This window comes from Cavia porcellus, unplaced genomic scaffold (assembly GCF_034190915.1).
Source record: "Cavia porcellus strain 051 isolate PalLab524CR breed Dunkin Hartley unplaced genomic scaffold, mCavPor4.1 scaffold_7, whole genome shotgun sequence".
NCBI classification, from domain to species: domain Eukaryota; kingdom Metazoa; phylum Chordata; class Mammalia; order Rodentia; family Caviidae; genus Cavia; species Cavia porcellus.
Genome location: NW_026947490.1, coordinates 57677784 through 57703764, shown reverse-complemented (window position 1 = coordinate 57703764; position 25981 = coordinate 57677784). Strand labels below are relative to the sequence as shown.

The 25981-nt window shown below is 37.9% G+C and overlaps 1 protein-coding gene across 1 annotated transcript; it reads left to right on the top strand.

Moving 5' to 3' along the window:
- Positions 1 to 5032: 5032 nt before the first annotated feature.
- Positions 5033 to 25981, top strand: Gorab (golgin, RAB6 interacting). Its single transcript, XM_003468690.5, has 5 exons — positions 5033 to 5175; positions 11758 to 12118; positions 14461 to 14562; positions 16170 to 16310; positions 24014 to 25981. The coding sequence occupies exons 1-5, from the start codon at positions 5040 to 5042 to the stop codon at positions 24453 to 24455; spliced, it is 1182 nt and encodes a 393-aa protein (XP_003468738.3). The 5' UTR covers positions 5033 to 5039; the 3' UTR covers positions 24456 to 25981.

Below are 25981 nucleotides of genomic sequence, written 5' to 3'. Positions count from 1 at the left end.
AGGGGAAGAACATAGCACGCTGCTGGAACAGTGCCTGTTCCTGCCAGGCAACCTTGAAAACTTCACAGTTTACAATGAAGTCTTGTAAATTTTGTAAACTACTTGAAAATACCTTTGTTTTTGTTTTTAAGTCTTCCTTTTAGTATTTGTGGCATAACCAGTGAAATGATTAGTCAAGAACAGTTATTTTCAAACACAGAGGCAAGGATTTATATATTTTCCCACAAACTGTGATTAATTTACAAAGTTAACATCATAATAATGAATGATGTCACATTTTTCTTGTAAGATCAGAATAAACAAGGTCTTAATTTCTATTTAACATTTTACTGGTGTTCTAGCCAGTGTGATAAGGCAAGAAAGGAAATAAATGCATACAGGAAAGGAGTAAAAGTGTGTTTACTTGCAGACATAATTCTCTGTGTAGGTCATCCGGTGAAATCTACCCTCCAAAAATGCTGTTATTATCACTAACTGTGTTTCTCACGTTGAAGGAGACAAGATTAGCAAATACAATTTAATCCTTTGCATACTGTCTTGGTATATTAGGCTGTTATAACAAAGGATCTTAAAGTAGGTAATTTGCAAACAATGAAATTATCTCCTTCACAGCTCTGGAGGCTTGGAAACCCAAGACCAAGATGCCAGCGGATCTGCTCTCTGGTAAGGGTGTGCCTTCTTTCCTACATGGTGCTTTCTAGCTGCATCATCACAGAGCAGAAGGGACTAACAGACCCCCTTACACCTGTTTCATAAGGGCACTAAACTATTCACAAGGGGTCCTCACCCTTGACAGGTAATCACCCCTTAAAGACCTCACCTGTTAACATCATCACATGAGATTCAGTGTCAGCATATGAATTTTAAAAGGACACCAACAATCAGATAATAGCAGATGTAAAACAAAATAATATTCAAATTTTAAAAAAACACTGGTTGTAATAGTATTATCTACCTAGGGATAAGTCTGATAGAAGATGTACAAAACCTACACAGAGAAAACCATGAATAGTGTTGAAACAGTATCTTAAAGTCTTACAAAAAGAGAACAATAACAGTTTTGATTTAATTTTAGCTTCTATTTATTAACAAATGAGTTTATAGTTGCAAGTAGAATGAACAATAAATGTGATTAAAGTTATTCACTATCATAGTCATACTAGAAAGAAATCTCAAGAAATCTCAAATGCAAAAGGCCGAGCATGGTGGCCTGAACCTGTAATCCTAGCACGAGGAAAGCTGAGGCAGGAGGATTGTTGCAAGTTCAAGACCAGCTTGGGCTACAAAATGAGCCCAAGGCCAATCTGAACTTCAGAGTGAGACCCTATTTCACACACACACACACACACACACACACACAAATTTTTAAAAAATTAAATGTAGAAATGTGTCAATATTTAACTCAGAAAGATTTATTCTTTCAATATTTGATGCTTAGTAACTGTCAAATATTCTGTTTTACGGTGGAAGAATAAAACATGCAATCTGGATCTTATGGAACTATTTAATCTTACAGAGAAGTAAAAAAAATACAAAAACTTAGAAATTATAATTAGTGCTATAAATGAATACAGAAAATGGAAAGATACTATTTAGATAGGATGGTCATAAAAAGTCTCTGTGGACATTGAGGTTACAACCAGAAGCAACAAGAATCAACCAGCCAAAGATAGATCATAGTCTAAAGACCACCACATGGGATAGTCCTGCATGTAAACAGGGGTAGGGGAGGGAAATCTGGCAAGCTGGGGTTTAGGGATGGGTAAAGGGAAAAACTGCATAAACTAAGAGAGGCAGACAGAGATCAGATCTGGTAGAAACATGTTGGGACTGTGGTCTCACTCAGAAGTGTGATGGGGAGCCATTTTATACTTTTAACTAGGTTAACATGATTAGAGTTGTGTTGTTCATTTTGTTTTGTTTTGTAGTACTAGGGATTAAACTCAAGAATTTGCACTGAGCTACATTCCCTAGCCAATTTTAAAATTTTACTTTGTCTTAAAACAGAAGTTTGGCTAACATCCCCAGCTGGGCTCCAATTTGGGATCTTCCTGCTTCAGCCTCCCACAGAACGGAGATTACAGATGTGTGCCACCATCCCCAGCTGATTAGATTTTTATTAAAAGATTAGCTTCTCTGGAGGAGAGCAATATTATAGTTTGGAGGCAATATTATAGTTTAAGTTATCACAGATGTTCCCTTTCTATAAACTCATAAAAAGGCTGAATAATACATGTTTCTATTTAAGTGAGAAAATGTATCACGAACTTAAAAGCAAGCTAAAGATGTAGAAAAGGACACTCTGTAATATAGGGGTCATAAAGATTGAGATTCCTACAAGTATTTGAAAAAAAAAATCTCAAGCTCAAAAAACTCTGAAAAATAGACTATAGAAGGATTAGAAACACTCAGCCTACAGCTGGAGAAAAGCAAGGAAGTCTAGTACCTGTGATTTAAGCAAACCTGACACTTGAGGGTGTATTCAGTCATTACCATCAGGAGACCGACATACGGATAAGGAACAAATGCCTGGACCCTTAAACTGTTACTGAGCAAAAGCATTTGTGCTTTCTTCTGAGACAGGAATTTAAAAGTAGTTTTTGCTAAAACTGCTATTCTTTACTTGGGTTTACAAGTGTACAATAGGTAATTAAAAGTAGAGCAAAGCTTAACCTTCATTTTTGTATCCTTTATTACTTTTAAATTTTAGATATAGGTATCATTTATTTAAGAAAAGTTGACAGAACAAAGTTGATTACTTGCCTGTTTCATTCACCTTCAGAATACAAGAGCCAGATGATGGCACATGCCTATAATCAATTCCAGCATTTTGAGCTGAGGCAAGAATGACACAGATTAGAAGTTGCAAAATTGGCTGAGGAAGTGGGTGTGATCTGTAATTACAAGATACCAGAACACGTGGGCAGAATAGTTTTCAAAAGCCTTGCATGTGGACTTTTTTTAAGAGGACTCCAGGTGGTTGTCCATAGGATGGCCTGGGTCTGACATCAGCCTGTGATGTGGGGACACAGCACTGTCTCTCATGACCCCTATGTAAAATTCTCAAAAGTTTCCCCGAGATTTAGATGGCATAAAAGGACACAGAAGCCAGAAACTTGCTACTGTGGCTTTCCCCACAGTAACATGCCTTGTGTCCTCTGCTTTTTGCCACTTTTACTCTGCCCAAACTAGCTCTGCAATGCCAGTTTTTTTTTAATCCCCAGCCCCCCAACAATGCCAGTTTCTTCACTTTTACTCTTTCTGATAAACTGTCAACAATTTATTTGCTTGTTCCCTTCAGTAGTTTGTGGGAGATAAGAAAAACCTGGAATTCAATTTCAGGAGACATGAGCACCACAAAACCCATTAATATTTATTTGAGGGGGCATTTTAGAATGCAATTACCCAGTAACAGAAAGATGTCAAGTTCAAGTTCAGTCTGGACAACGTAGCAAGACCCTGTCTCAAAATTAAATATAAAAAAGGGTAGGATGTACCTCAGTAAGAAGGCCCTGCATTCAATCCCACTAACAACAAAACTATTAATTCTTGAAATTTATTGCAAGTAAACTAAAATAGTATGGATAAAATTCAGTATGGAACACACAAGTTACTCCAACATTATTAAATCAATTAGATGGCTGTTGCCTACAAAAGGGAAAGAGAATTAAATATTAGACTGTCACTGATTCCCACCTACCATGCAGCTATACAACAATCTTGACCTTAATGTATTTGATTTTCAAAAATTGGATGATGAACCAAGGATTTAGCATTTGCTCGAGCATTTGCTAGAGCTCGAGGTAGTGAGTTCCATCCCCGGTACCAAAAAGTTAAAAAATAAGTAATCACAATAAGTGGATGAAAGTATCCTAGTAAGTCACAACAGCCTTTCACTTTTAAAATGTATTGAAAAATGAGTTCACATTTAAAAGTGTGGATGGTGCTCTCAAATTCCAAAATTTTTAAATTTCCAAAGTCTGAAGAATAAGAGAAATTTCACTCTTTTACCTCTTTAATCACTTATTTAAACTTGAAGTACTCTGTTCAGCTCTTCAGTTCTTTTATCGGGTTGATGTACTGTTTTCCATCCTTCCCCTCTACTTGAATTTGTTCAAAAATATTAACACACTAGCATCCAAAGTCACTGAAGATTTTCAATTATAAGCCCACATAAGCTATTGCTGCTCTTAGGCAAAAGCGCGAAAACAGAAATCTGATTTATGAATCGAATCTAATAACGTTTGAATCTTTTAATCTCCGAAACGCTACTTGAAACTCAGAAGCCCAAGGTAAATGTTCAAGGCAGAACTAAAGACTTCAATAGGCTCCTAAAATCTGTCTCACCTCTCAGCGCATAAGTTTTACACTGTGTTCTGTGAACAAAAAAGACGGGAAATTTTTCAGGACAGACATTCATATGGCCCTTTAAAAAGACTACAATTAGCAACAATCACTAGTAAAAGGAAGCCAGTAACGGGGAAAAGAACTGTGGGAGAAACATGCCTGCAAGCTCCGGTTCTGTCACGTGTATGTGGTCATTAACTACACCCCAATACTCTCTGAATTCCTATTCAAACGCGATACTTTCTGGAGTCAATCTGTAGGACACTCCTACTACAGCTCGCTGCTTCAGTCCCACCTCAGGCTCTGACGCCGGACTCCTCCTCCCCGAGCCCGCTCCAGCTCGGCTGCACCGCGCGCCCCGCCCAATCCCGGGGACCCAAGGGCAGCCACGCCCTCCACTTTCCTTGGCAGACTCTGCCACTTCCTAACTGCCTGCTGATCACAACCTTTTCTTACAGGGTCTTTTCCCCCCTTTGAAGGGAAGAAACAACGAGAATAAAGACTAGGAGACAGAGCAGAGGCAAGTGATTGGAAATGAACATCTGCGTAATCAGGGTTTGCTCAGGAAGTTTTTTCAGCACTACGGCATTGCCTGAGGCAGCCTCTATGGGACCTGGGCGCCAGAGGGGTCCTAGGGAGGCAGAGAATGAAGCGCTGATTGGCTGCTTTGCCGGTTCCCCGGAAGAACCCGGATGTATCCGGACCGTGGAGTTGGCAGTCCGGGTTTAGAGCTTTGGGGACTGTTGGGGTACTGGCAACCTGGGCGAATGGCGCAGGGTTGGGCAGGCTTCTCTGAGGAGGAGCTGAGGAGGCTAAAGCAGAATAAAGGTAACAGACTGTGAGTGCGAAAACTTGATTGTCAGGTCGAAAGAGAAGGAGCAAGGTTGCAATTTGGAGAAGGGGGCGTGGAAAATGTGTTCTCTAGGGGGCTGGAGGTTAAGTAGGCTGCCAGGATTAATGGGCTGCAGAGGTGGATGGATTGAGCTCTTAAGGAAGGGCGGTCCCAGAGCAAGAGAATTGGGGAATCCTTTTCGGGGATTTGACTCTGACCTGTGAAAGGAGTGAGATTTGGGAGAGGAAATGAGTCTATTGCCTAATTGTCCATTATAGGGGTGGACTGAGTCAAAGAATAAAAAAGAAGGCACTGGCTGTTGAAGACTTTATAGAAAGATAGTTATTGGGCAGAAGGAGTCGCGAGACTGCATGAATGCCAAGAGCATTGGCTTTTTTGTTGGTTTGTTTAATGACACATCTGAAGTATTGCATTCTCTTCTTGTTGCCAGATGAATTTTTGCAGTTCTTTCCTGCTCTATACAGCCAGCAAAGCGAAAGTCTTTGAGAAATCAGATGTGTTTCTATAAAAAAAAAAAATGTACGTGGGTGCGTGTGGGTGGACAGCCCCAGTATTTGCAAAGACAGCTTAAATTTTGTGCTTTCCCCCCGGATTTATGGGGTAATCATTGAGTGAGCTTGTGGGTTTTTTAAATAATTCATTTTAATGAAGGAATTAAGTTTGATACTGGCGGAAAACATGATATGAACTATGCTTTGCTTATCATTGCAGATCATTAAGATCTATGCGCTGTGAACACCACTTGGCAGCTTACAGCCACTCTTGATTCTGTAATTTAAATACTACTTTATTTTGGGAGAAATCATAAATCCTATCATGCTCTTTATGTTTTTAGGGAATTGGATATAGTTTGGGTAGCCTGTGCATTTTTAGCATAATTTAGAGTAATCAAGGTCTGAGAATTGCAATTGCAAAAGGAAGTAAATTAATAACATAGGGTCAATGTAGATTATCTGGTTTGTAGAACTTTTGACAGAGCAGAGATATTTAAAATTATATCATAAAGATTATACATACTACTGTGTATGGTTTACTAGCTAACTTGTTGCAGTCAAGTTCTTTCTGTAGATGATTTTGACATCCATTCACATACTCACTTTTTATCCACTTCCCTGTTAAGGAACACCTTGGTTGTCTCTTTTTAATATTGTAAACAGCCTGTTACAAACACTCTTAATCATATTCCCCAATGTACATTCAAGTGTCTCTAGAGTATATTACCTTCATGTTTGCTTGTGCCCAACCACATCTTTCAATTTAATTTTACTTTTTTAAAGTTGGAGAACAGCTAGGATGAATCTAAAAGTTAGAGGTACAATTTTTAGATTTTTACAAATGTTAAAGAAAAGAGGAAAAGATTTAGAGGTGGCTCTGCCAGTTACTATGTTTGATGATGGATATATAATGATCTAAGATCCTTTCTCTGGGCTTAAGTAGTCATAAAGTAGTGATTTGGTGTTCATGCCCTATCATTTCACTGTCAAAACATGGGCTTAGTTTCATTGGCTGTTAGGCCAAATACCACTATGACCTAAAGCTTTGTTATATTCTTGATATCTAAAGTCTAGTTCCCTTGCTCTTCTTTAGATATCTCCTTATTCTTCAACATTTGTCTTATCATATAAAACTTTCAATAAGTTTATCAAATTTCATAGAAATCACAGTAGGGATTTTGACTAGAATTGCGTTGAATCACATGCCTGTAATCCCAGCACTTGAGAAGCTGAGACAGAACTGTCATGGGTTTGAATCAAGCCTGTGTTACAAAGTTAGTTCAAAGCTATCTTAAACTACACAGCAAGACCCTGTCTAAAAAAAAAAAAAAAATCTAGTATGAATCCAATATTGGGAGATTTGACTTCTTTAAATTATTAACAGTAACACCAACATTGTACATGTCACCATACATTTAGGTCCTTGGCATCTTGAATCTTACCAGGTGTGGTGGTACATGTCTGTTAATCCCGTTGTTCTACAAGGCTGAGGCAGGCAAGTTTGAGCCAGCCCGGATAACTAATGAGATTTCTTGTCTCAAAATAAAAATAATAGGCCATGTGCAGGCCGCCAGGAGGACAACCAAACCCCAGCCTTTTCCTGTGAGTCAGCACCATTAGCAGATTGCAGGAAGAGAGAACAAGAAGTCACCAAGAAACAAGCCCTCTCTGCAAATCAGGGCCATTTAATAGCAGTTTTATGTTGGTTTTATTCTCTTTAAGATAAATTTTTAAATTAAATTAAATAAAAATAATAAATGAGTATAGCTCAGTGTAAAGGCCCTATGATAATTGCCTGGAAGACCAAAAAAATTTTTTTTCAAGAGAAATTTTTTAATTTAAAGAGGATAAAATAGAATAAAACCAATCAAAACAAAGTAGTGTAAAAGATACTAGATTTCAAAACATTATGAAATCAACAGTAGTTACCATAATGCCTTTTGATGTCTTCAAAATAGCTGCAGATAACTTCGGACATAGTAAAAAACAAACAGAACAGGATAGAATAGAAACAATAAAAAACAAAATGAATGCAGTAAAGGACTTCAAAACAAGCTAATAGTAAATCCAAAACTGGTACCTTGCTAATGTATCTTGCTATCTTTGAAATATATGCTCGTGCCATCAGATTTAATGTAAAACAAAAGAAAATAAATTCAACCCAACAAAACAATGGAAATGATACAGGCCCTCAAAACAAGACCATAGAGAATCAACATAGCTTCAACCCTCAGAAGGAGATCTACCCCTCAAGATATCACACTGCGTACCACTGGACCTGTGATCAGACCACTGGCCCTAGACCTGCAATGTTAGTGAAACACCTAAGCACCACAGGCGTCCAATTGCATTTCACCTCAATAGCTGTCATCACAGCCTGTGTTTCTCCAGATAAGCATATTGCTTGTGGGGCGTGGCGGAAATCCTATTCCCACACATTGGAAGGAGCTGGGGTCTGGCTTTCTCCAGTCTGCCAGCAGCCAGCACATGGCACTGGTTCCCAGACTGGGCTTGTTTGCTGGTGTGCCTTCCTTCTCTGCCCAGGGCCTCAAAAAGATTTTTGTAAGGGGGCTAGTTTTACCCCTAGACACATTACAATTTGTGGTATTAGAATTTTTTCACTCATATTTTCTTTCAGTCTTTTCTTGTGTGTGTGTATGTGTGTGTGTGTGTGTGTGTGTGTGTGTGCACGCTAATGGGATTGAACCCAGGTCCTTTGCACTGAGCTATATCCCTATCCTTTTCATTTTTTATTTTGAGATAGGCGTCTTGCTAACTTGCTCTGGCTAGACTTGAATTTGCAGTCCTCCTGCCTCAACTTCCCAAAGTGCTGAGATTATAGCTGTGTTCTGCCATGTCTGCCTGAAATATTTTCTCTTTAATTATGTTTTTGGATTCTTTACCACTGATAATATGAGAAATATAAACAAATCAAAAATCAGTCAGGCATGAATAGATATTACATTAAAAGAAAACATGAAGAGATGATGAACAGAGAAGTACAAATCAAGAGTACAATGAGATGCCACACCATACCTAGATTAAAATCAAAACATCTTTGAAAATCTGACAAAAATGAAAACATTTGATAATATCTTATACTAAAAAAGAATGCATCCACTAAATCTTACACATTGCTAGATGCAAGTTACACTTTATGGTCCAGTAGTTTTTAGATATTATCTAAGGCAAATTTTTGCACGTAAGGAATTGTAACAGCAGAATTCACAGAAACAAAACCTAGAACCATTGTAAAGTGTCCAAAAGTGTAAGATCAGTAGACTGGTTTATTCATACTATACAACATTCAGAATGTGTGGCAACATGAATAATGTGGATGAATGCTGGCATTAAAACATCAAGCAAAGAATGTGTATATCATGTCAGCCATTTTTTGCAGTTAAGATGACCAGATATTCTCAGGAATATTTGCAGATGCAGTATGACTGACAGAAAAGGAAAGCAACGATGAACACAAGATTCATATCATAGCTATCTTGAGGGGAAGGAACAAGGCTTCATGTTTGTTGCCCTTGTGAGATAGGGCATATACAATTTCAGACAATGAAATTTAGCAAAAGTGTTGTCACTAACGGGCCAGAGCAATGAATTTTTGTAACAGGATCTTCCTCACTGTCTTCCTCTGTTTTGATGGCTAACAAGGCTAAATGATCATCTGGAGTCCTGAGAGACTGATCAGCAGAATCCTTCTCCTGGCCTGTAAAATTAGCACATGGCATTAAGGAGAAATAAATCTTTATTACTTAATTCACTTAAGATTTTGGCATTGTTTCCTCTAATAGCATAATCTAGATTTTCACAATTGATGTGGTTCTCTGTAAAACTCAGGGTATTTTATGTGAAAATGTGAATTTAAATTGTGAGCAAGCGAAGTATCTGGTTGTACTGACCTAAATTTTTTAATGACAGCAGTTGACTAGTGATAGCCATGAGTATCTTCTCTAGAATTATGCTTCTCAGTTTGTCTCTTTGGTATTTGGAGCCCCTAGTACACAGTATATAAAAGTGTGAATTGTTCAGGAATGAAAAAAAGCAACACTTTTGTCTTATAGGTACATTCTGTAAAAATGCAAAATAAAATGAAAGCTAAGCTACAGTAACTTAGTTGCAGAGGACTTAATAATTTAGGGGAGCTGGCCCTGGTGGCACATGCCTATAATCCCAGCACTCAGAAAGCTAGAGGATCATTATAGGTTCAAGACCAGCCTGGACTACAATGTGAACTGAGCGCAAGGCCATCTTGAATTATATAGTGAGACTGTTTCAAAAAGATAAAACACACATGGGCCAGGAATTTAGCTCTGGCGTAACCGCCTGCCTAGCAAGGGCGAGATGGTGAGTTCAATCCCCAGTACTGCAAAAACAAAACAAAACAACACACACACACACACACACACACACACACACACACACATTTCGGGATGAGTTCCATTTTCTGAGGATGTGATTGAAAATCCCTAGTTACGAAGTTTCTGTTGCAAGAGGATACTTTGCAATTCTTTGTAAAGTCCATAATAGCATTGACTTTTGATAGTACTGCTGAGTTCTTCAGAAGTGTTTTCTATAAAGCTCATCTAATTCTTGTTTTTTAATTTTAAAATAAATAACTGATACAGAATTTCAAAACAATAATAGATTAACAATGGTTAATATATTGCATACTGTTATCTTAAAATTAGTTGCTCAGATTATATGATATAGGCATGAAAAAATGATCAGTGAAAGAACAGACCGTTCTTTTTGATGAACTAATAGAGATTAGTAGTATAATTATATATATATATAATTTTTCCTTTCTTTCTTTCCTTCTTTCCCCCATTACAGTTGTTCTTTACTTTTGTACCTTATCTGATTCTTACATTAACTGTGTGAGTTAAAAGAGAGCAGATAATTTGCAACTGGTTTGACAGATGAAGAAACCAAAGTGTTGAATAGGTAAAAGGCTTGCCTGAAGTTAGTGAGCTAGTCTGTAGCAAAGCTGGGACTTTGACTCCAGAGCTTTTAATGCATTCGGGAAAATTTAAATAATGAGTTTATGTTGTGTTGCATCAAAGATCAAAGTGCAGAATTTAAGAGTCCTATTTGAAGGGCTCATAATTTCATTTCCCAGGCATTTTACAGAGAATGCTGTTTATAGATTTCATGAAATATAGTACAAATGTTCTCCGCTTGCCTTACTTAAAAAGTTAACACTGGCATGGACAGCTCGAAAAATATAATAGAATTATTATTATTTAGTTATACTTAAAAATGTTCCCCCAGCTTTTTCTCTGTTAGTTTTTTCAGGCTATTACCAAAATTAATTTGCATGCATTGATTTAGAGCCTGGCTAGACTTTGGGAAATACAAACTTCCATTGTTCTGCAAGGTGAAGGCAAAAAAAAATGCAGAATTAACTAATGTTTCTAGAAACAAGACTTTATTTAATTGCATTTCTTATAATGTTTACCTGCGTATCAAATTACCTCAGGAACCATTAAAACTGAAGAGAAGGAATCCATTTGACACCTAACCAGCATTTTGTTTCAGGAGTATAAGTGGAACTGTAAGTCAAACATAAAACACATCAGAGAATCAGAGAATTCCATTTTCTGCCTAGATAGAAATTAGTCATATTTTTTTTTTCTGCTGTATTGAGGGTCAAATCTAGCAAACAACTCACCACTGAGCTGCATCTCTGCCCCCTTTTTATTATTTGAGAGAGTGTCTCACTAAGTTGGCCAGGCGGGGCTGTCATATGCATTTTTCCTGCCTCAGCCCCCCAAATAACTGAGATTGTAACCTTTGCCACCTTGCACTATGCTATTTGGTTTTTTGACAGTTACCTAACTCACACATAAGTGAACTTTCTGTGAAAAGCCTGATTAGTTTATGTCAACAGTATAATATGCAGTCTGTTGGAACTCTACAAGAATATGGCTGCCTTTGGTAAAAGAAACCAGAACTGTTACTGAAGTTCAATGTCAGGGTTTTATTTTCTTAAAGAGACTGTGATCGTTGCTGCTCACACAAAGGAATTTTCTTTCTCTCTCTTTTGTGTAGCTTCATTTGAACCTCCACGCCGTCTCCCTGTAAAGAAAACTCGACAACAGCTTCAGCGAGAAAAGGCCCTACTAGAGCAGAGCCAAAAACTTGGACTTCAAGGTGGCCCAGCGTCATTACCTCCAGAGCAACTGCTGTCTGCCCCCAAACAGAGAATCACCACTCCGGAACCACATTCTCCCCCAGCTAGGACTTGTCCTAGCCCTGCTGCACTTACCTCTCCTGTTGGTGACGGGGAACTGTTGGGTACTGAAAATCAGCCCAGGAAAGCAGGGCTTGAGAATTCCCGTGATGGCCAAGAAAACTGTGAGGTTCTGCCTCCAAAGACAGATTGCAAATCGGAGAAAAAGAAAGTGGAATTGTTAGTAAGTCTAATAAGACTTTCTACTTCCCTTTTTGACTCCCATTGGGAAAGGGAGTTGGTTCTAACATTTCAAGTGTGGTCTATAAACTACAGAAAAATAATTCCACCTCTGTATAGTGTGAGCTAGTGGTTGCAGGCATTTTATACGTTTTGTATCATTTAATGATCACAACAGTTTTACAATGCATGTTTTATTTTCATTATAGATGAGGCAGTTGGAACGCAGAAAAGACATCTTTCTAAAGCTAAAACACAGCTAGTAAGTGCTAGAGTTGGGATTCACTTTTCAGTGTGTCTGCATCCAGAGTCCGTGGCCATTAATGCTCACCAGAAGCAGTGTTAGTAGGTACAGTGCCACTCCCAGGATGCATCTACTGTTCAGCTTCCAGCTGACATCCTTATTTAGGGAGAGACATGGCCAGAGAGAATGTACAGGAGATTAAAGCACCAGTTGCTACATCACTAGGGCTTCCTTGTCTGGCCTTCATAGCGAACTGCTTCTTCAACCCTTTTGTAATTTTGAAACAATGGCTCACTAGGTTGCTCTGCCACCATCCCCAGCTTATTTAATATGCTTATATCAGAAAAAAAAACAGTAATTTAGCCATATTCTTGTGACAAATGCCATTGTATAAATGTCATGAATTCTTGAAATAGTATTTAGGGAGAAGAGATGGCATTTGTTTTTGTTGTTATTTTTCTGCATTTTCTTCTAGTCTCAGGTAAACTTCTAATCTCTGGTGATGTGGATTCCATACTGTGAGTTTAAAATGTTTCCTGCTCATTAGGAGTGTGTGACTAAGAGTTCGTTGAGACAAGAATTCAGGTGCTCCATGAATAAAGAAACCTGCATTAAAAGAATAAAATACAGTTATATATCTTTAAATAGAGTTTACCCAGAAGGGCCCGAGACCAGTGGAAGCTGAGTTTAAACTGAACTGAGAAAAATTATTTTTAAGTTTAGAGAAAAATCATTTTTTAAGTACTTGGGAGAATACTCATGGAAGACAGTTGAGGCAGCATTGATAAAGGAAGAATTTTGGAGTTGTCAGCAAGGAAAAGGAAAGCTGTGTTCTGCAGAATGTTCTCAGATGACATCCGACTCCTGAGAGCCGCAAAGGTGGGCCAGAGAACGGCAGGCAGTAAAGAGGTAGGGAAGTGGGTACTGTGGGTTTCCTGGTGTAGCCTGATGCCAGGCCCTCGAGGAGAAATGGGCAAGCAGTGATTTGAGAAATGCCAGGGGTCGGTGTTGGCTGATCATTTGGGAGGGAGCCTGGGTGAGGAGATGCCCGCCGTTGTAAACATGAGAAGTAACCAGTGCTGACATCGAGGAGGATCTGTAGTAATGAAGAGAGGACAGTTTCGGAAGTGGTTTGTAGAGTCTTGAAATCATAGCTGTGAGAAATGCCAGAATTAAGAATAAAAAGCTTTGCTCTTGTTTAAGTTGACATCAAATTCATTTTTTTTTTATCAGTACCAGGGATCGAACTCACAACCACCTGCTTGCAAGGCAGGTGCTTATGCCACTGAGTTAGCCCCCAAATTCATTTCTTTATGAGAAATTTTATTTTTAAACTTTTTGCGGGAAATTTTAATACATTTATTTTAGAATTGGGAGACAGTACAAGTTTAAGATCTTTGAAGTTTTCTTTAGTCCAGTTCCATTTGACTTTAGCACCTAGTACTTTACTCTGTTTAAACATTGTTTAGGAGATGGAAGAGTCAGTAAATATAAAACATATATAGTCTGTCGAGGAAACATTGTCATTGTCTCAAGGTTGTTAAAGTGAAAGGGACCTTTTTTTAATAGAAAATTGTTAAGCGAAGCAGAGCATGGTGACATGCTATAGTCTCGGCCTTCAGGAGGCCGAGCATGAGGATCGGAGTTTCAGGCCAGCCTGGCCTATACAGAAGAGTCTGTGTCTCAAAAAAAAAAAAAAATAAGTAAATAACCTCTTTAAGAGGTATGACATAACATGAACTACAGCCCAATTTATTTTAACCTCCATTTTGTATATAATGCATAATTAAGTTATACACATTTTTTTCATGTACTCCTTAAAAAATGCCATAATACTCTGGCTTCCAGTTTATGGGTTCCTAGGTTATGTACATAATGGATTTCAAAGGTTTCTGTAAGCCTTTTTACTTTAGATAATAGTCTGTCCCTGTTAGAATAGAATAGTGAGCTACAGATGGTTTCTCCTAAGAGGATTTTTGAAAGAAAATGTATATAATTTGCCTGGTTAGACTTTTTACATCAGAGACTGAGGCTTGGAAGGTGTGAGGTAAGAGAGTCTCTTCCATAAATTCATTTATATGACATTTTTCCTTCCTAGGCAAGAAAAATCTCGTTGGCAAGTCCTCCAGCAAGAACAACGATTAATGGAAGAGAAAAATAAACGTAAGAAAGCTCTTTTGGCAAAAGCGATTGCAGAAAGGTGAGGCCCCGGAACCAGGAGAGGTTGTGTGTAACCTGCAGTCTCGTCTATCATTGTGTCATGTGTATTTTCCCATGGATATTCTAATAAACTGATATTTTCTTTAAAGTTGTTACTTTGAAGGTTAGCTAAACTACTTCTAAGAGATACTGAAATTCCAATTTAATTTATTAAGGAGGATTTTTAAAGCATAAATCATAATGAGCTTATACATATAGTTGCAATTAAACCTCAAAGGCCAGCATCAGTGTTTCTGATTGTAATCATCTACACTGTCATAAGAGAAGCAGTAATTAGCTATCAGTATACGTAAGTGAGCAACAGATGCAGGTTTTTAATTTTAATATGGAAAAGCCTTAAATGATGTGACTGTAGAGGAGATGAATTCTGTGCATGTAACTTACACTACCGTAGATCTTCATTGTGTTTCTCATAATCATTTCTCTTCAGTTTATCCTCTGGCCGCTAATATCATATGTAATATGATTTAACCTTGCATTGGTGACCTAGGCCGATCCTTCTTAGCCTTGTGTGATGGGTGGCTTTTCTCACACCTCCCAGTGTTTCTTTGCCAGTGATCACTTCACAAGTCAGCAAAGCAGAGGCCAAGAACAGTATGAACTGACTGCAAATATTTGCTTAGATTTTCTTTTTAGACCTCTGGAAAAGTCTGGCAAAATTATCGTTTGATGTGGAGTATATGTAAAGGCAAAGGAAGGTGTAAGAGGAAGCTAGGTGGGCATAAGAGCAATTCAGAATTTTATCTGCCACAGGATGTGTGTATTTGAAATGCTTTTTTCCCCTCACAGTGGTGTATCTCGATCTTCTAGGAGTATGAGAGATACACTACTTACTGTGTTACAAAAAAAGAACACATACAAATAAGTAGCAGTGCCTTCTTATTTTCCCCCCACATCTGATTATTTTTGAAAAGCATTTTATTAGTTTTTAGTTTAGAAAAAGGATATATATTGTTTGCTAGGAATTTTACAAAAATGACTTACAGGTTCAGCACATCTTAGTGCTGGTAAAGTGTATACTGTACTACTTCAGGACAGGTGGTGAGGGGACTGAAAGATGAAATTGGATATACTTTAAACTACAGGGAAAAGATGTCTTGATTTTGAATCCCACAAATAGTTTTCAGAACCTGTAGTTTTGCCTAGAGACCAAGAATCAAAGCAATAAAGGTAGGGAGAAATGGGTCCTAAGGGTGCTGAAAAATAAGCCAAGTATGGTGGTGCACACCTGTAATCCCAGAGTTCTAGGAGGCTGAGGCAGGAGGATCAAAAGTGTAAACCCAGCCTGAGCTGCTCAAGGACTTTGAGGATGCCCTGCCTCAAAATAAAAAAATAAGGAAAAGATTACAGTCTACCTTGTTACATGGTTATGAAAATTATAGATACTCATAGAAAGTTTGGGAAAGTACAGGGAAAAACTAAAATACATCTTAATGTTGGTAGCATTAATTTCATTTCAACTCTCACTTTTCTAATTTTTAAAAAATTATGTACTACAGTCATATCTATCTATCTATATATCTTTGCATATCATATACATACTTTTCAAATGCTTTTGTGCTTTTCCCCCCTTCATGTTCTTTCTAGATCTAAAAGAACTCAAGCAGAGACTATGAAACTAAAGCGCATCCAGAAGGAGTTACAGGCTTTAGATGACATGGTTTCTGCTGACATTGGCATCCTCAGGAACCGCATTGACCAGGCCAGCCTAGAGTATTCCTATGCACAGTGAGTTGGGGAAATTCAACCTTGAATAAGGAATCTGGTTTAGTTCATGGTTAGTGCTAGCTAAGCCAGTGGCTGTCGTATCGTCTTGTAAGTCTCATAACTCTGTTAACCACTGTATTTATTCCTGTTTCCTGCTCATTCCTGGCATCTTTTCTCCTGTGAAGTCTTCCTTAAATCTACTTCATCAGTTAAAGTTAGTTTTGTTTATATGCTTGTCCTGTATTATCTATTGATATTTTAGTTTTTACTGGTAAACTGTCAGCTGCTTAATGTTTGGGACATACGGTAATCTCTAAGGATCTAGTAAAGTAAATGTCTGAGTGACTTGTCCCAAAACTATTTTTCTAACACCAAGTCAGTAGTCTTTCCATTAAAGACTACTTTCCATTAAAACTTTTTAATTATTCAATATGGTTTGTAATGGAATTGGAGTCTAATCTCACTTCTCTTTTCTTGTTTTTGTTTTTGGTTTTTTACCGGGGATCGGACTCAGGACCTTGCACTTGCCAGGCAGGCACTGTGCTGAGCTATATCCCTGGCTCTTAATTTTCACGCAAATAAGAAAATCTAGATTGTTTTTTTTTTTAAGTTTAGAAATATTTTAAAGAAAATATCATTCTAAAGAATATCGAACTTTTTCTACTATTTTTTCTTTATGATTATACTGTGTACAAAATGATTTGATGTGTTGTTTTTAACCATTGATATTTTTTATAAAGAAAAATCTTCATGGAACATTTTAAAAATGAACTAACACATGTAAACAATTACATGGACCTTGCAAATAGATAAAAGGGCAAAAAGAATGTCCAATTTCAAGGTTTTCAGTCTCTTCCCCATTGCTTTAATCATCCAGTTTGTCTGTTTTCACAAGGGAATGTTGTGTTAATGACTTAGTTTTGCATCTCTCTGTAACACTAGAAATCAATCCGAATGCCCCATTAGTCCAGGGTAGACCACAACATTAAGATGTTTATACAACAATTTGATAAAGCGGAAATGCTTGATTGTGGTTTGTAATTCACTGTTTTGTGTTGAAAAAAGAGGTTTGTGGTTGTGCTTGTCATACTTGTAATTGTTGTTGAACTGTAGGCCATTGGCTGTAGTGTAATGGAGCTGCCTTTATTTATTAAGTTTAAATTAATGCCATCAGTAGCTGACTCCTGATTCCTATTAATACGTTAAGGAAGTAACCAAGATTTTATTCATATTAAACTAAAGCTTTGATTTTTATCACTTTATTCTCTGTAATACGAGTTTTCCAAAGATCGTTTCTATGCCTTACAGCCCTCTATGAATTACTCTTATTAACAGGTACAGTGCAGATGTGAGGGATGGAGAAGGATGCCTTTGTGTGTGATATAAGATAGGCCAGTTTTAGCCTTCAGAGACACCACAAAGAGATTGGAACTACCAGATAAAGAAGAAAACATCCTACGATATATATTCTTTTTTTAATTTACTTATTTAATTTAATTTTATTTTGTTTTGGTTTTGTCATTTTGAGACAAAACCGTACTGTGCAGTTCAGACTGGCCTTCACTTTGTAGCCCAGGCTGGGCTCAAACTTGCAACAATCTTCCTGCCTCAGCCTCCAAGTCCTGGGATTACAGGTGTGCACCATCACACCTGGCTTTGAACTTTTAGTGAATTCTTGCACAATAAGTATATTTCACATAATATTATATCTTTATCAACTAAAGATGTCAGTTTTTTTATAGTACTGTTACTGACATAACTGTTTAAATGATACTGCTTAAGGCTATTTCTTTTTTAAAAAATTAAGCTCTTGAGCTATGAACCAAAGAGAAGCTTAGATAGTTGTGACTAGAAACAGGGTTGTGACTTGCACTTGCATAAGGGTAAGACATTTTCTAAATTTGTTTTTGTGGTTATTGAGAAATTACAAGTTGGTAATATAGTATTATGGTCCAAGTCTCTACAAGAGATTCACTTGATTTTTAAAAATAAAAGTAATATCTTAGTTCTGCAGTGTTTGATATAGTGCTGTGTCCATAAAAGGTTCTTGGATGGTAAGTGAGAATCCACTGTAATTCCGGCTGGTGTAGAGCAGTCTCAGGCTAGGTAACCTCTGCAGAAACCAGCACTTGGAGCTCACAAACTCCAGAGCCACACCACTGCCACAGCTGGGATTACTGCTGTGTGCTTGCTGTCTGTGCAGACCACTTAGGATCTTGAGAATGGCTGTTTAGTGTGTATGCCAGGAAAAACAATCATTCCTGTTTATCATGTGGGCTTGGTAGACAACCCACACACATACATGCATACAAATGTTTTTCAATCACTTTATGAATAATTTACAGACATGAGAATAAAAGACATCATAGAAAACAACTTCTATGGGGCTGGAAACAGCCTACCTCTTTGTATCAAAATATTTGACTCACGAACATGAAGAAGTAGGCGACTGAGCTATATCCTTTTACCAATACAGGACAGACATTTACATTAGCTTAAGTTCTGTCTACTAAATTATTAATTGTATGAGAATGTCATGTTTCCTTTATGTGTTTAGAAATAAATTTTATGTTTTTGATAAATCTTGAGTTTAAGGAAATTCATCTAGGAGGGGTTTTCAGATTCTGAGATTTAACTTACTCACCAGTGTCACCACCTAGATTCTAAAGAATGTGTCTGCATTTTTGTTAGTTCCATAGCAGTGCCGGAACAGATTAGCACAGCCTGGACAGCTGAGAACATCAGAAACTTCCCTCAGACTCACATTCAGAGTTACCGTGTCATCAGGACCATGCTTTCTCAGACCCTAGGGTTCAGTTCCTTGCCTTTTCCAAACTCCAGTGGCCTTCAGTGCTCCTTGACCTGTGGCTAGATCTGTTCTATGTCCCTGTGGTCACATTTCTTCCTCTTCTCCACAAAGCTGTGTCTGCCTTCTCCCTTCAGAGCGTCCCTGTGATCGCACTTAGGGCCCCACTCGTTATTTAGAACACCCTTCTCAGATCTCTTAATTACATCATTTGTCCTTTAAGATAATTTTCATACACAGCAATATTACAAAATTACATGGATTACTAGGTAAGTGATTTATTTAACCATGGTAAAATGCCTTTCTCTGTAACTTTTCTCCCACTTTGCCAATATGAAAATGAAAAAATACTTATTAACTGTGTTCAGTGAGAATTAACAACAGCTGAGTGTGGCAGGTGGTACCTATAAGCTCAGCTCCCCAGGAGGCTGAGGCAAGGGGATTACAAATCTGAGGCCAGCCTCGGCCATTTAATGAGTTCCTGTCTCAAACTCCACAATGCCAAAAAGCAAAACCCACCAAACAAACCCTAAGAACAGTTTATAGTGGTGGCGTTTGTGGTCTTTTATACTGTCTTGTGACATATGTTGAACACAGAAAACTAAACAGTAGCAATTTGCTTCATGTTCCATCATCCTTTTAAATCATTCCATAATTCTCTGTTTTCTCGTTGGTTTAATTTTTAGCATAAATGGGAATAATTGGGATGATAGGGTGGCAAAGTGTTTCACCGTGTAAGAAAAATACTTCTATAATCCTTAGATTTATAAAAGGGTATTTTGGACCCATGTAGTAATTGCAAAATATAATTCAGTTTAACTTATAAGAAAATGAATTTTTTTGTTATTTAAAAGACTTGAACGTAGAGAGGGAAAGGTGAGGAAGGGACGTAAAAAGAATTAAGCTGTGTTATGTGCATGGACTACCTCCTTGTGATGATTGTAATCACAAACTACAAACAGGTGCTAATAAAATTTTTAAAGTAAATTTTGAAAATAAAAGATTTCTGAGAGAGGATACAGGTGGAATACTAATCTGTACAGAGAGTTAAAACTGCTCAAAAAAGAACTGAAAACCTAAAAGTGAACCCAGTGGACCCCAGTGCTATACCTGAGAGTAATGATTAAGTTTAAAAAAGAAAAACTTCCAGGGAGCTGTGGCACACACCTGTAATCCCACCTGCTTTGGAAACCCAGGCAGAAGATCACAAGTTCAAGGCCAGCCTGGGTAACTTGTGCAGGCCCTGTCTCAGAGTAATAAGGGCGATGTGAGTCCCAGTGTTCATCCCTATACCACTGAAAGGGAGGGGGACGGGGGCAGGGATGCCAGGAGACAGTTTGTAGAACCCTTTAAATAGCAATCACTAAATCCTTTTATGTTCTTTTAAAATAACAAAACTATTCTGTTCCTGTGTACCTCATCATACTCTGATTTGCTATTATCTACCTGATCCCTACACTAGAGATACAGCTTGGGAAACTAATCAGTATCCTAGACATAAACCACTTTACACTGGTGAATATGTATGTGCATTTCTGGACAGATTAAATAAACAAACAAAATCTTCAATGGTTCATCTAGGGTGAAATACCAGTGGATATCCAGGAACCCAGTGTTAATTTCAGTTCAGTATTGGTGAGCCTGGTCTGTAAATCTCTGCTGACTTTGGCTGGCTCAGGGTAACACAGACTTGCAGAGAAGGGAGGTGTGAGTATGGGAAGAGGCAGAGTATGGATTTAACTATGGAGAAGCTTGTCAAGGCTCTGAATTAATACAAGAACATTCCTTAGCAGGAATATTATACAAAGTGGAGATAAGGACCCAGATAGCCAACAGAGTTCTTTTGGAGCAATTCTTATAACAGGAGGTTACAAAAGCAACTAGCTGGTAAGGAGCAAGTAATTCTCTCGTTCTTGTGTTTATTAAGTAACAAGACAAAAATACATGAAAAATAAAAATCACATAAATAAGAATTTTCAAATATAAACACCAGCTCTCTCAGTTTTTCACATTATTTTAGGTACATGTTTACCAATATTAATGACAATGCTTTTTGACTTCTGGGAAGCTCTGTTTCTCAAGAACCTGGCTGCCAGGCATTAGGCTAGAAGTGAGGCCTGTTTATACTATCATTGTTTTACAAATTGGCCAAGACTCAGCTAACGTAAGTGCTCTAATTCACCATAGTGGAGCTTTCTGTCCTCTCTTGCCTTTTCACCAGTCATTTCTACAGGGAACTGTGTTTTCTTTTTACTCCTCATGGTTGACCTGATAGGCTTTGGAGTACAGGACTTTTAACCCACAGGCTAACCAATGGCTCCTGAGCACTGATTTGGAGCTCTGATTAAACTGTGATGAACCAGACCATCCCAGGTTCTTGTTCTGTAACTTCACAGCTGAATCACCAAGAGATTGAATGGAGTGAATTTGATGTAGAGTTGCAACTGTTAGCCATATTAGGCTGTTTTGTTTTGTTTTTTTGAGGCAGGGTCTCTGTAATTCAGGCTGGCCTTGAACTCACTATGTAGCCCAGGCTGGCCTCCAACTCATGGTGATTCTCCTGCCTCAGCCTCCCAAGTGCTGGAATCACAGATTTGTGCCACCATGGTTGGCTTATTTTAGACTTTGAGTAAGATAGAAAAGCTCAAAAGGAGAAACACTGGTTTCTAAACATTAAAGAGAATAACATTCAATTCTGATGACTTGTCTGTGAAATTACCTCTTAAATAATACAGAAAAATATAGTAAAATCAGTTTTTTTCCACTGAGCTAATTTGGATGTCTGTTCTTTGCATTCAAAGACCAAACAGGTAGGCACAGTAGATGGCAGTGGAAAGTTCTGGATGCAGGTTCTCTAAAGTCAAACCTTTTATGATTTTCCCTGTGTTTCCTTTTAAGATAAAACCTTGCATTAGGAAATTGTTTTTATTATAATTTTCATAAGCTGCTTATTATATTGAGTTGAAGTAGGTGAGCAGTTTCAACAGGTAAGCTCACATGGCCTGCACAACTGTTAGTGGTTTGTAATTTGAAGAGCTAGTTAACCAATGGGAATGAGTCTGTCTTTTCTTGGAAAAGAAGAAACTTCTTACCTTTTTTGCAAAAAAAAAAAAAAAAAAGCACAATGGATTATGTAGAAGAAGCAGAAGATAATGGACAAAGTTATAGTAACATTACTTTTTGTACCAATTTAGTACAAAAGAAAAAAGGCAAGTTGTTAGAGGGTGACATCTCTACTAGACTTAGCCTATTTCATCTAAAACTGGCATTAGCTTTTTATAGAGTTTATATATGTGTAAATACAGAAATGAACTTCCCTCCAACCTTCCCTATCCTATGTCTTCCCTACCCTCCTCGCCTTTTTTCTTCCCTGTACTGGAGATGGGACCCAGCGTCTTTACAGTGAGCTGTGTTCCCAGCCCTCTCTAGGTTTTTGTTTTTTTTTTTGAGACAAGGTTTTCCTAAGTTACCAGACTGGGCTCAAACTTGTGATCCTCCTGCCTCAGCCTCCTAGAGCACTGAGATTACAGGCATCCATCACTATCCCAGGCTATAAAATTTAATAAAGTGTAACAGTGTTCTGTTGCTTCTGAGTGGAGAGAGTAAGAACAACTTAACCCACAGAGTCTCAACTGGGAGCAGTTCTGGGCTCTTAAGAAATGTTTAGCAAGGTCTGGAGACATTGTTGGTTGTCAGCACTAGTGGGTGGTACTGGCAGCTGGTGAGTCAAAGCCAGCGATGCGGTTCAGTATTTCACATTGTGCAGGGCAGTTCCTCACAAGAAGGAATCAACGTGGCCACATTGTCAGTAGCATAAAGGTTGAAAATCCTGCATAAACGTATCCTGAAATTTTCTGTTTGTTTACTTCTTGTCCACATTTAGTGTCACTTTGTTGGGTGTGCTCTATTTTCTGTATCCATATCATCTTTCTCCTCCATCAAAATGATTCTTTTCTAACCCATTAATGAAGAGGTGCAATGCATGTACCAACTGCCCAGGATGAATATAATCATTATGTATTGGAAGCATGCAATAAAATAATTTTTAAAAAACAATTCTTTAATATAAAAAAATTAAAGAGATGGAGGTTTTTGCTGGACATGACGGTGCATTCCTCCAATTCCAGGTACTTACATGAGACAGGAAGATTCCAAGGATGGGCAAGGGAGAAAGACATAAATTTTCTACTTCCTCTGTTTCTTTTTTTTTTACCTCGTCAGTTGAACTGGTGCGCTGAAGGTAGCTTACACAAACTCATGAGAGCAGATTTTATGCATCTCTTCCCAGTTTTTTATTTAGTGATGTCACACTGGTAATTCAGAATTGTCCAGGGTAGCATTATATACGCAGAAACTGTCAAACACAACAAATTGGAGCTCTCCATCCTGCATTCCAACCCTAAAGCCAGCTCGTCACTGAATTACCACTCTTAGCCTGCCTTCGCTCAAGCACAGCTTTCTTTTTTTTTTTTTTTTTTGTCTTTTTCATTTTTATCGGTACCAGGGATCGAACTCATGACCACACACTTGTAAGGAAGGCGCTTATGCTGCTGAGCTAAATCCCCAGCCCCTCAAGCACAGCTTTCAAAAGATGAAATTAGTATGGAACAGTGGTGTCAAACCTATGGCACGTGTGCCACAGCAGGCTGTGTGTATCGTTGAGAGTTCTAAAAGATTCTCCATCACTGGTATAGAAGAATGTTTTTATACCAGGTGAATCCAAATGAGGATATTTGAAAGTTTCAGCCTCCATAGCCTAATTTATCCCACATGTAGGCAAGTGTTTGTAAAGTGCTAATATGTGTGCTTTCATTGTACATTTCTTCCCCAATCCTGGAGCTTAATTATTGTTTCTAGACCCTTTGCTGAGTAACTGCTTGGAAAACTAACGTACCAATCTCTGTACCTGTCCTCATAGGAAACGATTTGACAGGGCTGAAACTGAGTATGTTACTGCAAAGCTAGATCTCCAGCGTAAGACTGAGATCAAAGAGCAACTCACCGAACACCTTTGTACAATCATACAGCAGAATGAACTCCGAAAGGCCAAGAAGCTGGAGGAGTTGATGCAGCAGCTGGATGTGCAGCCCGATGAGTCACTGGAACTTGAAGTGGAGGTGGAGAGACTGCTTCGTGAACAGGAAGCGGAAGGAAGGAAACAAGTGGTTCCTAAAGAAAGGCTGCATCAGCCTACTACAGACAGTATGACTGCAGGGCTTGCTAAAAAGAACAGAGCGTCTCCAGAGCAGGCCGCTTCCCCAGAGGTAGACAAACAGTGTGAGGATTCCAGTAGCACCTCCCGTCCTCATCCAGGGGCAAATCAAGACATTAATGATACCTCGGCCGCTCTTGCCTCATGAAGTGCCAGTGTTCTTTTCCACTACCGTAATACTCAGCACAGTGAATTCCTGCAGTAGATGGTGCCTTGACCTCCGATAAAATCCTTGTAAAAACTGTTAATGTTTGGATCCATAATTGGTATGTTATTATGTTTGCCCTTTGTAATTGTAATTTATTTCTGTGTGGCATATTTCACCTCGATTTTGGTCCAGTTGTTTCATTGTTCTTTTAACTGTTATTATTGGGATTAAATAAATGACAAACTAATGGAAGAGCCTAAAGGCATTGTTTATCCTCGACCCCACAGAAAGAAAAAAACGGAAAGAAAATTATGGGGCTGGAGTGGTTTTAGAGCAGGTAGGTAAAAACAAACTTCAGGGAAGCAGGATGCGTGACACATCTGTCATGGCAGCACAGGGAAGAGGCAGGAAGATAGTGAACTCAAGGCCAGCTGGCGCTGTGTGGCCTGATCTTGTCTCCAAGAACCAACAAAAGAAAAATGATATGCACTACCTATCCTACCATCTAACTTCCCCTGGAAGAAGTATTGAGAACGGAAGTCCTATTTTTTGTAATCAGTAGAAAGACACAGAAATTACTATTGAGAAAGAGCTGGGTGTGGTAGTAATCCCAACACATGGGAGGATCTCAAGTTCAAATCCCATGTGGGCAAATTAGTGAGATCCTATCTCAAAAAATAAAGGACTGGGGACGTAATTCAGTGCACAGGGCTTGGGTTCAATCTTCACAGTGTGGGAAAAAAAGAGACGAAGGAGAAAATTATCTCTGGATCTTTGTAGCTAGACTTGTAAAACAGCAATTTAAGGCCACATTATTCTTGTCCTTTTGTCTTTCATATGTATTTAAATACTTCTATTTATCATGATTTTTTGTTTGTTGACATAAACACATGTAGGTATAAACATATATGTGTGATTTTACTTTTAATATATTTTCTAATCAATGAATTGGTTAAATTAGGCAATGAAAACTTCTAAAATAATATAGAATGTTTTATTCTTTTGATGTATTTTCTTTCTGAAGTTATCTGTAATATGTGTTTTATATATTGGGCATAAATTATTTTGTCATTAAGCAATTTAGGTTGTTAAAATGATGACTTATTACTTTAATAGATGATAATTATCCAGGACTGGTGTATAAGCACTACATTTTGCTCTGTGTGATGTGTATATAAATACAGTTTCATCACAACAATCTTTGAATGTATTCTAACCTATAGTCTATTAGAAATTTGCATTAAAGGGACTATATAAGAGAAGTTAAGTTGTAATATGATACCATGATGTTAGGGACATGATGTTTTAAACGAGTTTGTTTGAAGATTTTCTGGTAACAGATGAGCTTTGTACTTTTATATAATTTCAGTTGAATGTATAAATTTCCATTACTGACTTTTCTAAACTGAAACATTTATGCAGGTAGTTATATTTTTTATTTATGAATAATGTACAAAAAATTGAAAATTTCATTGTCCAAGGCACTTATTTTTCTAAGAAATAAATATGTCTTATGTTTTTATTCA

Coding starts and splice junctions, on each gene's coding strand:
- Gorab (XM_003468690.5), top strand. CDS start 5,040: ATGTATCCGGACCGTGGAGTTGGCAGTCCGGGTTTAGAGCTTTGGGGA. Junction 12,119..14,460: donor GAGAAAAAGAAAGTGGAATT/GTTAGTAAGTCT, acceptor TTTCCTTCCTAG/GCAAGAAAAATCTCGTTGGC. Junction 16,311..24,013: donor CTAGAGTATTCCTATGCACA/GTGAGTTGGGGA, acceptor CTGTCCTCATAG/GAAACGATTTGACAGGGCTG.